The 13,241-nt window shown below is 42.3% G+C and overlaps 1 protein-coding gene across 7 annotated transcripts in view; it reads right to left on the bottom strand.

Annotated features, from left to right (window-relative positions):
* Positions 1-838: 838 nt before the first annotated feature.
* Positions 839-13,241, bottom strand: part of P4HA2 (prolyl 4-hydroxylase subunit alpha 2) — a 42,538-nt gene continuing 30,135 nt past the window's right edge. For 5 of the 7 annotated variants that reach the window (XM_060008880.1, XM_060008882.1, XM_060008886.1 and 2 more), the window contains 3 exons: positions 13,072-13,140; positions 12,583-12,679; positions 839-2,645 (listed from right to left, as the gene is read on the bottom strand). In XM_060008880.1, coding sequence (XP_059864863.1) covers positions 2,575-2,645; positions 12,583-12,679; positions 13,072-13,140 — 237 coding nt within the window. In that variant the 3' untranslated portion in view covers positions 839-2,574. The remainder of the gene's footprint in view (positions 2,646-12,582; positions 12,680-13,071; positions 13,141-13,241) is intronic. The other 2 variants (XM_060008883.1, XM_060008884.1) reach the window with 1 other exon arrangement.

The following is a 13,241-nucleotide window of genomic DNA, read 5'->3' as shown; positions in this document are numbered from 1 at the left end:
ACATTGAAAGAGAAAAGGATTGAATAATTATCCCAAACTGATTAAAGATACTACTGCACAGATTCAAAAAGCCCAAAGAATCTCAAACAGGACCAAAAACAAACAAACAAACAAACCCACCTAGCTTGCCAGTAATTTTTGTTGTTTCTCAACTCTAAACTCATTTTTCTATACTCTGCTGTTATACTGGAGTTGCAACTCTCTACATTTCTCAGATTCCCTTACTAGCTGGCTTCCTGTTAGGTTCTGATGGTGGAAGGCACTAGAGGGAGATTGCATGGCAGAAGATAGGTAACAGTTGCCCTAGAGCCAGTGATTTTTTGCATGAGAGAGAGTTTTATACATTAAGCCACTGATATTTCGGGATTATTTTATTACTCTAGCATTAGCCTAGCCTAGCCTAATAAAATATGTAAAAAGAATCTTTTTAAGTAGGCCCTTGCACCTCATATACAAAAATAAAACCTAGGTATATTAAAGATACAAATGTAAAAGATATGACTATAATGATTTTAGAAAAGAATATAAGAGGGCTTCCCTGGTGGCGCAGTGGTTGAGAGTCCGCCTGCCGATGCAGCGGACACGGGTTCGTGCCCCAGTTCGGGAAGATCCCACATGCCGCGGAGCGGCTAGGTCTGTGAGCCATGGCCGCTGAGCCTGCGCGTCTGGAGCCTGTGCTCTGCAACGGGAGAGGCCACAACAGTGAGAGGCCCGCATACCGCGAAAAAAAAAAATGTAAGAAATATCTTCATAATCTTGGGATACAGAAGAATTTCTTAAACAAGACATAAAAACCATAAATCAAAAAAAAAGCTTGATAAATTTGACATAGAAATTAAGAACTTTTGTTCATCAAAAGACAGAACTAGGAGTGAAAAGACTAACTAGAAAAAAGATATTTGCAAAACATGTAACCAACAAAGAGCCTGTGTCCCTAATATATTAAAAATTCCTGTGAATTAGTAAGAAAAAGACTTTAATAGACAAAGATGAAACCTAAAGACTAATAAACATACAAAAAAGGTGTTCAATGTCAATAATCTTGTTAAAATAGATAACACTATACACATAACAAGCTAGCTAAAATGCAAAAGTATGACAATACCAGATATTGGAGAAGGCTGGGATAACAAGGACTCTTATTTACTCCTGGTGACAATGTGCATAACCACTCTGGAATACATTATATGGTAAAGTTGAAGACACACCTACTTAGACTCAGAATTTTCACTTCTAGAAATACATTCTACAGAAATGTGTTTATTTGCACCAGAAATCACATATAAAAATGCAATGGCAGCCTTATTCATAATATAAAAGACTGAAACCAACTCAAATGTCTATCAACAGTATATCAGCTATAATATGGTGCTGTCCTACCAAATACACTAACAGAACTGAACTACACGAGTTATCATGAACTACAGCTGCACAGTAACATGAAACAACTGTAAAATAAACGAAGCCAAACACCCCCCAAAATATACTGATTCCATTACAGAAAATTCAAAATAAGGGAAAACAAATTTTTTATTTATTTTTATTACTATTTATTTAGTAATAAAATTTTTATTTTAAAATAAATTTTATCTAAAATAAAATTTTTATTTATTATTTTTTATTACTATTTATTTAGGGATATAGACACATATAGTAAAACTATAAAGAAAAGCAAAAGCATGACTACCACAAATCACTAGACAATGGTTACCACTGAGGTATGGGGGGAAGGTCAGAAATGTGATCATGGAGGGACTCACAGCAGGTCCTGAGGTGTAAATTTGAAAATAATCTCTTCTCTAACCCAGGTGATGGTGACATGGGTGCTCGTGCTCACCTGCATATTCTTTAAACTGTACGTCTATGTATCACAAAGAATTGTGTGTATATCTCAAATTCTTAAAGTTAGAAATTTCAAATTATAACAGCATCACAATCATGGACATACATGATCTCTATGTTCTCTGAGATGCAAGGAGGGACTGTCTCCCTTACTTTGCAGAAAAGGACACTGAAGCTTAGAGAAAAAATAAGTGTTGAAACCTGGTCTAGAACCTAACTTCAGGTTTGCCACTCAAGTATTCATTACCTAGATTCTGCCTGTACAGAGAAGATGCATAGGAAATGGTGAACTTGGTAAAAGCTCCCCGTCTTAAAAAAATACTCCAAATAAGGCTCTTTAAGGCTTCTGGCAGGGACATTTTATTTTTTGGTTAAAGCCACATTAATAGAAATTCCATAAAAACAAGCATGTAAACAAGGTATCAGAACTTTGGTTCACTGAAACATCTCACACCTAAAGCACCTGAGGTACAAAAGCATCTTGCTAGGTACTAGACCACCTGACTCTGCTCCAACCCTACCCTTGTGGCCAGAGATAGCTGACAGGTGAGGCTGGGACCCAGGTCACCCAAGTCACCCAGGACCTTCCCCAGGACCATCTCTGCTCCAGACAAATATTCACGCCTCCAAAGACCCGCCTGACAAAGGCTGGAAAGTAGAGGGGGTCTGTCACGTTGAACTTGAAGACAACATGGGCTGTGGGGCCAGGGAGGTGAAGGGCAGAAAAGGATGTCAGTCAACTTCTGTTGATCCACATGGCCTCAAGAACTCCTGTCCTCGTTCATGGAACCACTTATTGGAGACTGTGAACAGATAGAAAGTATGTTACAATCCTGTTGGTTCAGCAGCCAAAATTAATGATTCCTTCTTGATGACTCCTACATTGGGCCTGGGAATCAGACATGAGTAAGACTTGGTTTCAGGCATCAAGTTGCTTATGAGTTGATGAGAAAGAGAGATAACCATACAAAACTCTGTCAGTGACACACGATACATGTGTGTAGGTTGCTATGGAAACAGAACCAAAGGGCATCTAACCATGTGGGGGAAGAGGAAACCCCAGGGCTGGGACTCCCTGAATAGGAGTTATCCAGGGAAGAAGATGGACAGAACAGGTGGTTCCTATACCAAGGGGGTCTAGGAAGTGGGAACAGGATGAGAAAGACATCAAGGCATGATCCACGCTGGTATGTGTCAAAGACCCCAACAAGTTTGATATTACTGGGATGTGGTGGGTGGGAACTCAGAGGTAAGAGACGAGGAAGCCTGTCAGGATTGTGGAGGGCCTGGATGTCAACCTCAGGAGCTCTGGGCCGGCAGATCAATCTTGTGTTCTGTGGGTAGCAGAGAAGCAGAGCTGATGCTAGCACTATCACCTAAAGTTTTGTCTTACATGTTCACAAACCACAATTTCACTTCTCAATATAGACTTTCATAATGAATGAAAAAACAAATTGCTTTTAATGTACTAATGAAGTCATAGTACTTTTAAAATACAATTAATAATAACTAATTTTTGTAAGTGATACACGAACTTAGCTGAAAAAATCAAATTGTTCTACAAGGCTTATAATGATAAATAGCAATCTCCTACCTACTCCTTTCCACCACCAATCCCCACTTCCTCTAACATTCAACTCTTGTTTCTTCTGATATTTATCCTCATTTTTCTAAAACATAATGTTATTTCTTGACTTCCAAATTTAGATCTTATATGTTGACAGTCTACCATAGAATATGGAGATTTGGAATTTTTTACACCACTCTTAAAATACATAGATCCCCCTCCCATCCCCCAATATAGTTAAATCACAAGTTCTAGTTAACTTAATATTCAGTATTTACATTATTATGTCATGTAAATATTACTCACACTTGAGCTACCGAATAGATGATACAGCTCACCCTTGAGCAACACGTTTGAACTGAGCGAGTCCACTTATATGCGGATTTTTTTCATTAGTAAATACTACAGTACTACATGATCCGCAATTGGCTGAATTTGAAAATGCAGAACCTTGGATATGGAAGAACCGTGCATATGGAGGGCCAACTATAAATGAGACACGGGGCCTTCCCTGGTGGCGCAGTGGTTGAGAGTCCGCCTGCCGATGCAGGGGACACGGGTTCCTGCCCCGGTCTGGGAAGATCCCACATGCCGTGGAGCGGCTGGGCCCGTGAGCCATGGCCGCTGAGCCTTTGCGTCCGGAGCCTGTGCTCCGCAACGGGAGAGGCCACAGCAGTGAGAGTACCGCGTACCGCAAAAAAAAAAAAAAAAAGAGACACGGATTTTCAGCTGTGCAGAGGGTCAGCACCCCTAACCCCTGCTTTGTTTTTTGGGGTTTTTTTTCAACATCTTTATTGGAGTATAACTGCTTTACAATGGTGTGTTAGTTTCTGCTTTATACCAAAGTGAATCAGCTATACATATATGTATATCCCCATATCTCTTCCCTCTTGTGTCTCCCTCCCTATCCCACCCCCTAGGTGGTCACAAAGCACCGAGCTGATCTCCCTGTGCAATGTGGCTGCTTCCTACCAGCTATCAGTTTTACATTTGGTAGTGTATATATATCCATGCCACTCTCTCACTTTGTCCCAGCTTACCATTCCCCCTTCCTGTGGTCTCAAGTCCATTCTGCAGTAGGTCTGCGTCTTTATTCGCATCCTGCCCCTAGGTTCCTCATGACCTTTTTTTTTTTAAATTCCATATATATGTGTTAGAATACATTACTTGTTTTTCTCTTTCTGATTTACTTCACTCTGTATGACAGACTCTAGGCCCATCCACCTCACTACAAATAACTCAATTTCGTTTCTTTTTCTGGCAGACTAATATTCCATTGTATATATGTGCCACATTTTCTTTATCCATCCATCAATGGACAATAGGTTGCTTCCATGTCCTGGCTATTGTAAATAAAGCTGCAATGAACATTGTGATACATGACTCTTTTTGAATTATGGCTTTCTCAGGGTATATGCCCAGTAGTGGGATTGCTGGGTCGTATGGTAATTCTATTTTTCGTTTTTTAAGGAACCTCCACACTGTTCTCCATAGTGGCTGTATCAATTTACATTCCCACCAACAGTGCGAGAGGGTTCCCTTTTCTCCAGCATTTATTGTTTGTAGATTTTCTGATGGCCATTCTGACTGGTATGACATGATATCTCATTGTAGCTTGGATTTCCATTTCTCTAATGATTAATGATGTTGAGCATTCTTTCATCTGTTTGTTGGCAATCTGTATATCTTCTCTGGAGAAATGTCTATTTAGGTCTTCTGCCCATTTTTGCATTGGGTTGTTCGTTTCTTTTGATATTGAGCTGCATGCACTGCTTGTAAATTTTGGAGATTAATCCTTTGTCAGTTGCTTCATTTGCAAGTATTTTCTCCCATGCTGAAGGCTGTGTTTTCATCTTGTTTATGGTTTCCTTTGCTGTGCAAAAGCTTTTAAGTTTCATTAGGTCTCATTTATTTTTGTTTTTATTTCCATTTCTCTAGGAGGTGGGTCAAAAAGGATCTTGCTATGATTTATGTCATAGAGTGTTCTGCCTATGTTTTCCTCTAAGAGTTTGATAGTTTCTGGCCTTATATTTAGGTCTTTAATCCATTTTGAGCTTATTTTTGTGTATGGTGTTAGCGAGTGTTCTAATCTCATACATTTACATGTACCTGTCCAGATTTCCCAGCACCACTTATTGAAGAGGCTGTCTTTTATCTGTTGTATATTCTTGCCTCCTTTATCAAAAATAAGGTGACCATATGTGCGTGGGTTTATTTCAGGGCTTTCTATCCTGTTCCATTGATCTATATTTCTGTTTTTGTGCCAGTACCATAGTGTCTTGATTACTGTAGCTTGGTAGTATAGTCTGAAGTCCAACAGCCTGATTCCTCCAGCTCCGTTTTTCTTTCCCAAGATTGCTTGGGCTATTTGGGGTCTTTTGTGTTTCCATACAAATTGTGAAATTTTTTTTCTAGTTCTGTGAAAAATGCCAGCGGCAGTTTGACAGGATTGCACTGAATCTGTAGATTGATTTGGGTAGTACAGTCATTTTCACAATGTTGATTCTTCCATTCCAAGCACATGGCATATATCTCCATCTATTTGTATCATCTTTAATTTCTTTCATCAGTGTCTTATAGTTTTCTGCATACAGGTCTTTTGTCTCCTTAGGTAGGTTTATTCCTAGGTAATTTATTCTTTTTGTTGCAATGGTAAATGGTAGTGTTTCCTTAATTTCACTTTCAAATTTTTCATCATTAGTGTATAGGAATGCAAGAGATTCTGTGCATTAATTTTGTATCCTGCTACTTTAACAAATTCATTGATTACCTCTAGTAGTTTTCTGGTAGCATCTTTAGGATTCTCTATGTATAGTATCAAGTCATCTGCAAACAGTGACAGCTTTACTTCTTCTTTTCCGATTTGGATTCCTTTTACTTCTTTTTTTTTCTCTGATTGCTGTGGCTAAAACTCCACAACAATGTTGAATAATAGTGGTGAGTGTGGGCAGCCTTGTATTGCTCCTGATCTTAGTGGAAATGCTTTCAGTTTTTCACCACTGAGGACAATGTTGGCTGTGGGTTTGTCATATATGGCCTCTGTTATTTGAGGTAAGCTCCCTCTATGCCTACTTTCTGGAGGGTTTTTATCATAAATGTGTGTTGAATTTTGTCAAAAGCTTTTTCTGCATCTATTGAGATGTTCATATGGTTTTTATTCTTCAATTTGTTAATATGGTGTATCCCTTTGATTGATTCATGTATACTGAAGAATCCTTACATTCTTGGGATAAACCCCACTTGATCATGGTGTATGATCCATTTAATGTGCTGTTGGATTCTGTTTGCTAGTATTTTGTTAAGGATTTCTGCATCTATGTTCATCAGTGATATTGGCCTGTAGTTTTCTTTGTGACATTTTTGGTTTTGGTATCAGGGTGATGGTGGCCTCGCAGAATGGGTTTGGGAGTGTTCCTCCCTCTGCTATATTTTGGAAGAGTTTGAGAAGGATAGGTGTTAGTTCTTCTTTAAATGTTTGAGAGAATTCGCCTTTGAAGCCATCTGGTCCTGGGCTTTTGCTTGCTGGAAGATTTTTAATCACAGTCTCAATTTCAGTGCTTGTGATCAGTCTGTTTATATTTCTTCCTGGTTCAGCCTCGGAAGGTTGTGCATTTCTAAGAATTTGTCCATTTCTTCAAGGCTGTCCATTTTATTGCCATAGAGTTGCTTGTAGTAATCTCTCACGATACTTTGTATTTCTGCAGTATCAGTTGTTACTTCTCCTTTTTAATTTCCATTGATTTGAATCTTCTCCCTTTTTTTCTGGATGAGTCTGGCTAATGGTTTATCAATTTTGTTTATCTTCTCAAAGAACCAGCTTTTAGTTTTATTGATCTTTGCTATTGTTTCCTTCATTTCTTTTTCATTTATTTCTGATCTCATCTTTATGATTTCTTTCCTTATGCTAACTTTGGGGGGTGTTTGTCCTTCTTTTCTACTTGCTTTAGGTGTAAGGTTAGGTTGTTTATTTGAGATGTTTCCTGTTTCTTAAGGTAGGATTGTATTGCTATAAACTTCCCTCTTAGAACTGCTTTTGCTGCATCCCACAGGTTTTGGGTCGTCATGTTTTCATTGTCATTTGTTTCTAGGTAATTTTTGATTTCCCCTTTGATCTCTTCAGTGATCTCTTGGTTATTAAGTAGTGGACTGTTCAGCCTCCATGTGTTTGTAATTTTGACAGATATTTTCCTGTAAATGATACCTAGTCTCAGAGTGTGGTGGTCGGAAAAGATACTTGATACGATTTCAATTTTCTTAAATTTACCAAAGCTTGATTTGTGACCCAAGATATGATGAATACTGTAGAATGTTCCATGAGCACTTGAGAAGAAAGTGTATTCTGTTGTTTTTGGATGGAAGGTCCTATAAATATCAATTAAGTCCATCTCGTTTAATGTATCATTTAAAGCTTGTGTTTCCTTATTTATTTTCATTTTGGATGATCTGTTCATTGGTGAAAGTGGGTTGTTAAAGTCCCCTACTATGATTGTGTTACTGTCAATTTCCCCTTTTATGGCTGTTAGTATTTGCCTTATGTATTGAGGTGCTCCTAGGTTGGGTGCATAAATATTTACAGTTGTTATATCTTCTTCTTGGATTGATCCCTTGATCATTATGTAGTGTCCTTCTTTGTCTCCTTGTTTTAAAGTCTATTTTGTCTGATATGAGAATTGCTACTCCAGCTTTCTTTTGATTTCCATTTGCACAGAATATCTTTTTCTATCCCCTCACTTTCAGTCTGTATGTGTCCCTAGGTCTGAAGTGGGTCTCTTGTAGACAGCAGATATATGGGTCTTCTCTTTGTATCTATTCAGCCAGTCTATGTCTCTTGGTTGGGGCATTTAACCCATTTACACTTAAGGTAATTACCAATATGTATGTTCCTATTCCCATTTTCTTAATTGTTTTGGGTTTGTTATTTTAGGTCTTTTCCTTCTCTTGTGTTTCTTGCCTAGAGAAGTTCCTTTAGCATTTGTTGTAGAGCTGATTTGGTGGTGCTGAATTCTCTTAGCTTTTGCTTGTCTGTAAATGTTTTAATTTCTCCATCAAATATGATGAGATCCTTGCTGGGTAATCTTGGTTGTAGGTTTTTCCCTTTCATCACTTTAAATATGTCCTGCCACTCCCTTCTGGCTTGCAGAGTTTCTGCTGAAATATCAGCTGTTAACCTTATGGGGATTCCCTTGTATGTTATTTGTTGTTTTTCCCTTGCTGCTTTTAATGTTTTCTTTGCCTTTTTTTTTTTTTTTTTTTTGCGGTATGCGGGCCTCTCACTGTTGTGGCCTCTCCAGCTGCGGAGCACAGGTTCCGGATGCGCAGGCTCAGCGGCCATGGCTCACGGGCCCAGCCGCCCCGCAGCATGTGGGATCTTCCTGGACTGGGGCACGAACCTGTGTCCCCTGCATCGGCAGGCGGACTCTCAACCACTGCGCCACCAGGGAAGCCCTGTATTTAATTTTTGACAGTTTGATTAATATGTGTCTTAATGTGTTTCTCCTTGGATTTATCCTGTATGGGACTCTCTGTGCTTCCTGGACTTGATTAACTATTTCCTTTCCCATATTAGGGAAGTTTTTCAACTATAATCTCTTCAGATATTTTCTCAGTCCCTTTCTTTTTCTCTTGTTCTTCTGGGACCCCTATAATTTGAATGTCGGTGCATTTAATGTTGTCCCAGATGTATCAGAGGTCTCTGAGACTGTCCTCAATTGTTTTCATTCTTTTTTTTTATTCTGCTCTGCAGTAGTTATTTCCACTATTTTATCTTCCAGGTCACTTATCCATTCTTCTGCCTCAGTTATTCTGCTATTGGTTCCTTCTAGAGAGTTTTTAATTTCATTTATTGTGTCGTTCATCATTTGTTTACTCTTTAGTTCTTCTAGGTCCTTGTTAAACGTTTCTTGTATTTTCTCCATTCTACTTCCAAGATTTTGGGTCATCTTTACTATCATTAGTCTGAATTCTTTTTCAGGTAGACTGCCAATTTCCTCCTCATTTGTTTGGTCTGGTGGGTTTTTACCTTGCTCCTTCATCTGCTGTGTGTTTCTCTGTCTTCTCATTTTGCTTAACTTACTGTGTTTAGGGTCTCCTTTTTGCAGGCTGCAGGTTTGTAGTTCCCGTTGTTTTTGGTGTCTTCCCCCAGTGGCTAAGGTTGGTTCAGTGGGCTGTGTAGGCTTCCTGGTGGAGGGGACTAGTGCCTGTGTTCTGGTGCATGAGGCTGGATCTTGTCTTTCTGGTGGGCAGGTCCACGTCTGGTGGTGTGTTTTGCGGTGTCTGTGACCTTATTATGATCTTAGGCAGCGTCTCTGCTAATGGGTGGGGTTGTGTTCCTGTCTTGCTGGCTGTTTGGCATAGGGTGTCCAGCACTGTAGCTTGCTGGTCGTTGAGTGGAGCTGGGTCTTGGCGTTGAGATGGAGATTTCTGGGAGATTTTCACCATTTGATATTACATGGAGCTGGGAGGTCTCTGATGGACCAATGTCCTGAACTCGGCTCTCACACCTCAGAGGCCCAGGCCTGACACAGCCGGAGCCGGAGCACGAAGACCCTGTCATCCACACGGCTCAGAATAAAGGGGAGAAAAAAAGAAAGAAAGGAAATAATAATAATAATAAAATAGAATAAAGTTATTAAAATAAAAAATAGGTATTAAATTTTTTCTAAAAAGTTAAAAAGTAATAAAAAAGAAAGAGAGCAACCAAACCAAAAAACGAATCCACCAATGATAACAAGCGCTAAAATCTATACTAAAAAGAAAAAAAAAAACAGACAGAACCCTAGGACAAATGGTAAAAGCAAAGCTATACAGACAAAATCACACACAGAAGCATACACGTACACACTCAGAAAAAGAGAAAAAGGAAAAATATATATATATCGTTGCTCCCAAAGTCCACCGCCTCAATTTGGGATGATTTGTTGTCTATTCAGGTATTCCACAGATGCAGGGTACATCAAGTTGATTGTGGAGATTTAATCCACTGCTCCTGAGACTGCTGGGAGAGATTTCCCTTTCTCTTCATTGTTCACACAGCTCCTGGGGTTCAGCTTTGGATTGGGCGCTGTCTTTGCGTGTAGGTGGCCTGAGGGCATCTGTTCCCCACTCAGACAGGATGGGATTAAAGTATCAGCTGATTAGGGCGCTCTGGCTCACCCAGGCCGGGGGGGAGGGAGGGGTACAGAATGCTGGGCAAGCCTGTGGTGGCAGATGCCAGCATGACGTTGCACCAGCATGAGGCACGCCGTGTGTTCTCCCAGGGATGCTGTCCCTGGATCACGGGACCCTGGCAGTGGTGTGCTGCACAGGCTCCCAGGAAGGGAGGTGTGGATAGTGACCTGTGCTTGCACACAGGCTTCTTGGTGGCTGCAGCAGCAGGCTTAGTGTCTCATGCCCGTCTCTGGGGTCCGCACTGATAGCCACTGCTCACGCCCGTCTCTGGAGCTCCTTTAAGCAGTGCTCTTAATCCCCTCTCCTTGCGCACCGCAAAACAAAGAGGCAAGAAAAAGTCTCTTGCCTCTTCGGCACCTCCAGACCTTTTCCCGGACTCCCTCCCGGCTAGCTGTGGCACACTAACCCCCTTCAGGCTGTGTTCACGCAGCCAACCCCAGTCCTCTCCCTGGGGTCTGACCCCCAAAGCCCGAGCCTCAGCTCCCAGCTCCCACACCCCCACCCCCTGGCGGGTGAGCAGACACGCCTCTCGGGCTGGTGAGTGCTGGCAGGCATCAATCCTCCGTGCAGGAATCTCTCTGCTTTACCCTCCGCACCCCTGTTGCTGCGCTCTCCTCCGTGGCTCTGAAGCTTCCCCCCTCCACCACCCATGAAGGGGCTTCCTACTGTGTAGAATCCTTTCCTCCTTCACAGCTCCCTCCCACTAGTGCAGGTCCCATCTCTCTTCTTTTGTCTCTGTTTTTTCTTTCTTCTTTTGCCCTACCCAGATATGTGGGGAGTTTCTTGCCTTTTGGGAGGTCTGAGTTCTTCTGCCAGCGTTCAGTGGGTGTTCTATAGGGGTTGTTCCACATGTAGATGTATTTCTGATGTATTTGTGGGGAGGAAGGTGATCTCCACATCTTACTCTTCCGCCATCTTTTTTTTTTTCTGGCTGCGTTGGGTCTTCATTGATCCGCACGGGCTTTTCTCTACTTGCGGCGAGCAGGGGCTCCTCTTCGTTGCAGTGTGCGGGTTTCTCATTGCAGTGGCTTCTCTTGTTGCAGAGCACAGGCTCTAAGCGCATGGGCTTCTGTAGTTGTGGCTCACGGGCTCTAGAGCGCAAGCTCAGTAGTCGTGGCGCAGGGGCTTAGGTGCTCCGCGGCATGTGGGATCTTCCCGGACCAGGGCCCGAACCCGTGTTCCCTGCATTGGCAGGCGGAATCTTAACCACTGCGTCACCATGGAAGCCCTCTTCTGCCATTTTGAAGCTCCTCCCCTGCTTTGTTCAAGGGTCAACTGTACTTATATTTGCTTTCTTGTACAACTTTTTCTTTTCTCATTTTCTTTTTCATTTGCTTAATTTTCTCTGAACCTATCACTCTTTATCCCCATAACTCTCCAAGAGGGCTATAAACTTATCTCTTTGTGATCATTTCCTGTCACATCCTGCTTCAAGCCTCTCTATGACTCACCACAGCTGCTTCCAGAATAAAGCTCAACTTCAGCCTCCACAGTTTGGTCCCAGACTTGAGCCTCATCTCTTGGCCCCTGTGCCACGGGCCTCCCCTTGCACAAGAGACAAAGGCAGCCAGCCCCCACACCTATGATGCTGGTTTTAGCCTGTGCCTTGTTCCACGTGGGTTTTGCTTGCCTGGGACACCCTCTCCTCTCTGTTTCCAGTTCTCCCCCACTGCAACCTCAGAACCCCTGCCAGAGTCCACTTTTCTGGGGAGCCATCCTGGACCTACAATGCTTATGTAGCTATTCTTCCTTGGGGCTTCCTTAGCTCTCTAGGCATCTCTGGGAGTGTTCCCAACCAGCTGTCTTGGCACATAACTAGCTGAGTGGACAGCAACATGGCTGGGTGGGACTACCTGTTAGCAAGAAAAAACAAAAACAAAAAACCAAATCTCAAAAAGGGAGACAGTCTTGGCTTTGTGAAAATTTAGCAGCAACTGTCTCCCAGCTCAGAGTCTCAGGCTGACCACTAGAGCCCAGAGGCCAACACCACAGCTTAAGCCACTCACCCCACTTGCAGCCCACAAGCACGGGGCAGGCAGCATGTCTCGTTCGGTAGTCACCTTCCCCGCTCCGCAGGAGGTTGTACCAGAATACAGCCGTACCCTGGAAAGAGAAGCCCTGTCATACAACACCCTTAGATATTGGGCTCAACGATCTGACCCCGAGTACCAAAGAGCCCTCCCTGAGTAGAAACACCCTCACTTTCCCATGTCCAGGGGCACAGGGCTTTGGGACTCCAGTACAGAGAAGCTCCCCAGAAAGCACCTACCCTTCATGGTAGCGTGGATGTTTGGAATCCCACCTGGCCCTGAAGGGACTTCCCTCTCCATCCCATCTCGCCAGATGGAAGCTGAGACCACAGGTCAGGGTTCAGGCAGGAAGGGGCTAAGGCCCCTCAAAGTGATATTCAAGCAGGCCAGAGAATGGGACTAGGAGACATGGATGAGGTCTGAGTTCTGCACTTCAACTTTCGACCCACAAGAACCAGAACTTACCTTCTTAGGCCAAAGTGCAGCCCCCAGATCAGGAAAGACAGTGGCACCACCAGCTTCCACATCGCTCATCTGGGAATACAAGGCATAGAGCTTGGCCCTTCTACTCAATGCTCTCAGAGCAACTGAGCCACCAAGGACATGACAAAGTATGCGGATCACCCTCCTGTGAG

Source organism: Delphinus delphis, chromosome 3 (assembly GCF_949987515.2).
Source record: "Delphinus delphis chromosome 3, mDelDel1.2, whole genome shotgun sequence".
NCBI lineage: Eukaryota > Metazoa > Chordata > Mammalia > Artiodactyla > Delphinidae > Delphinus > Delphinus delphis.
The sequence above is the reverse complement of the archived record's forward strand: the minus strand, read 5'-3'. Positions and strand labels throughout refer to the sequence as shown.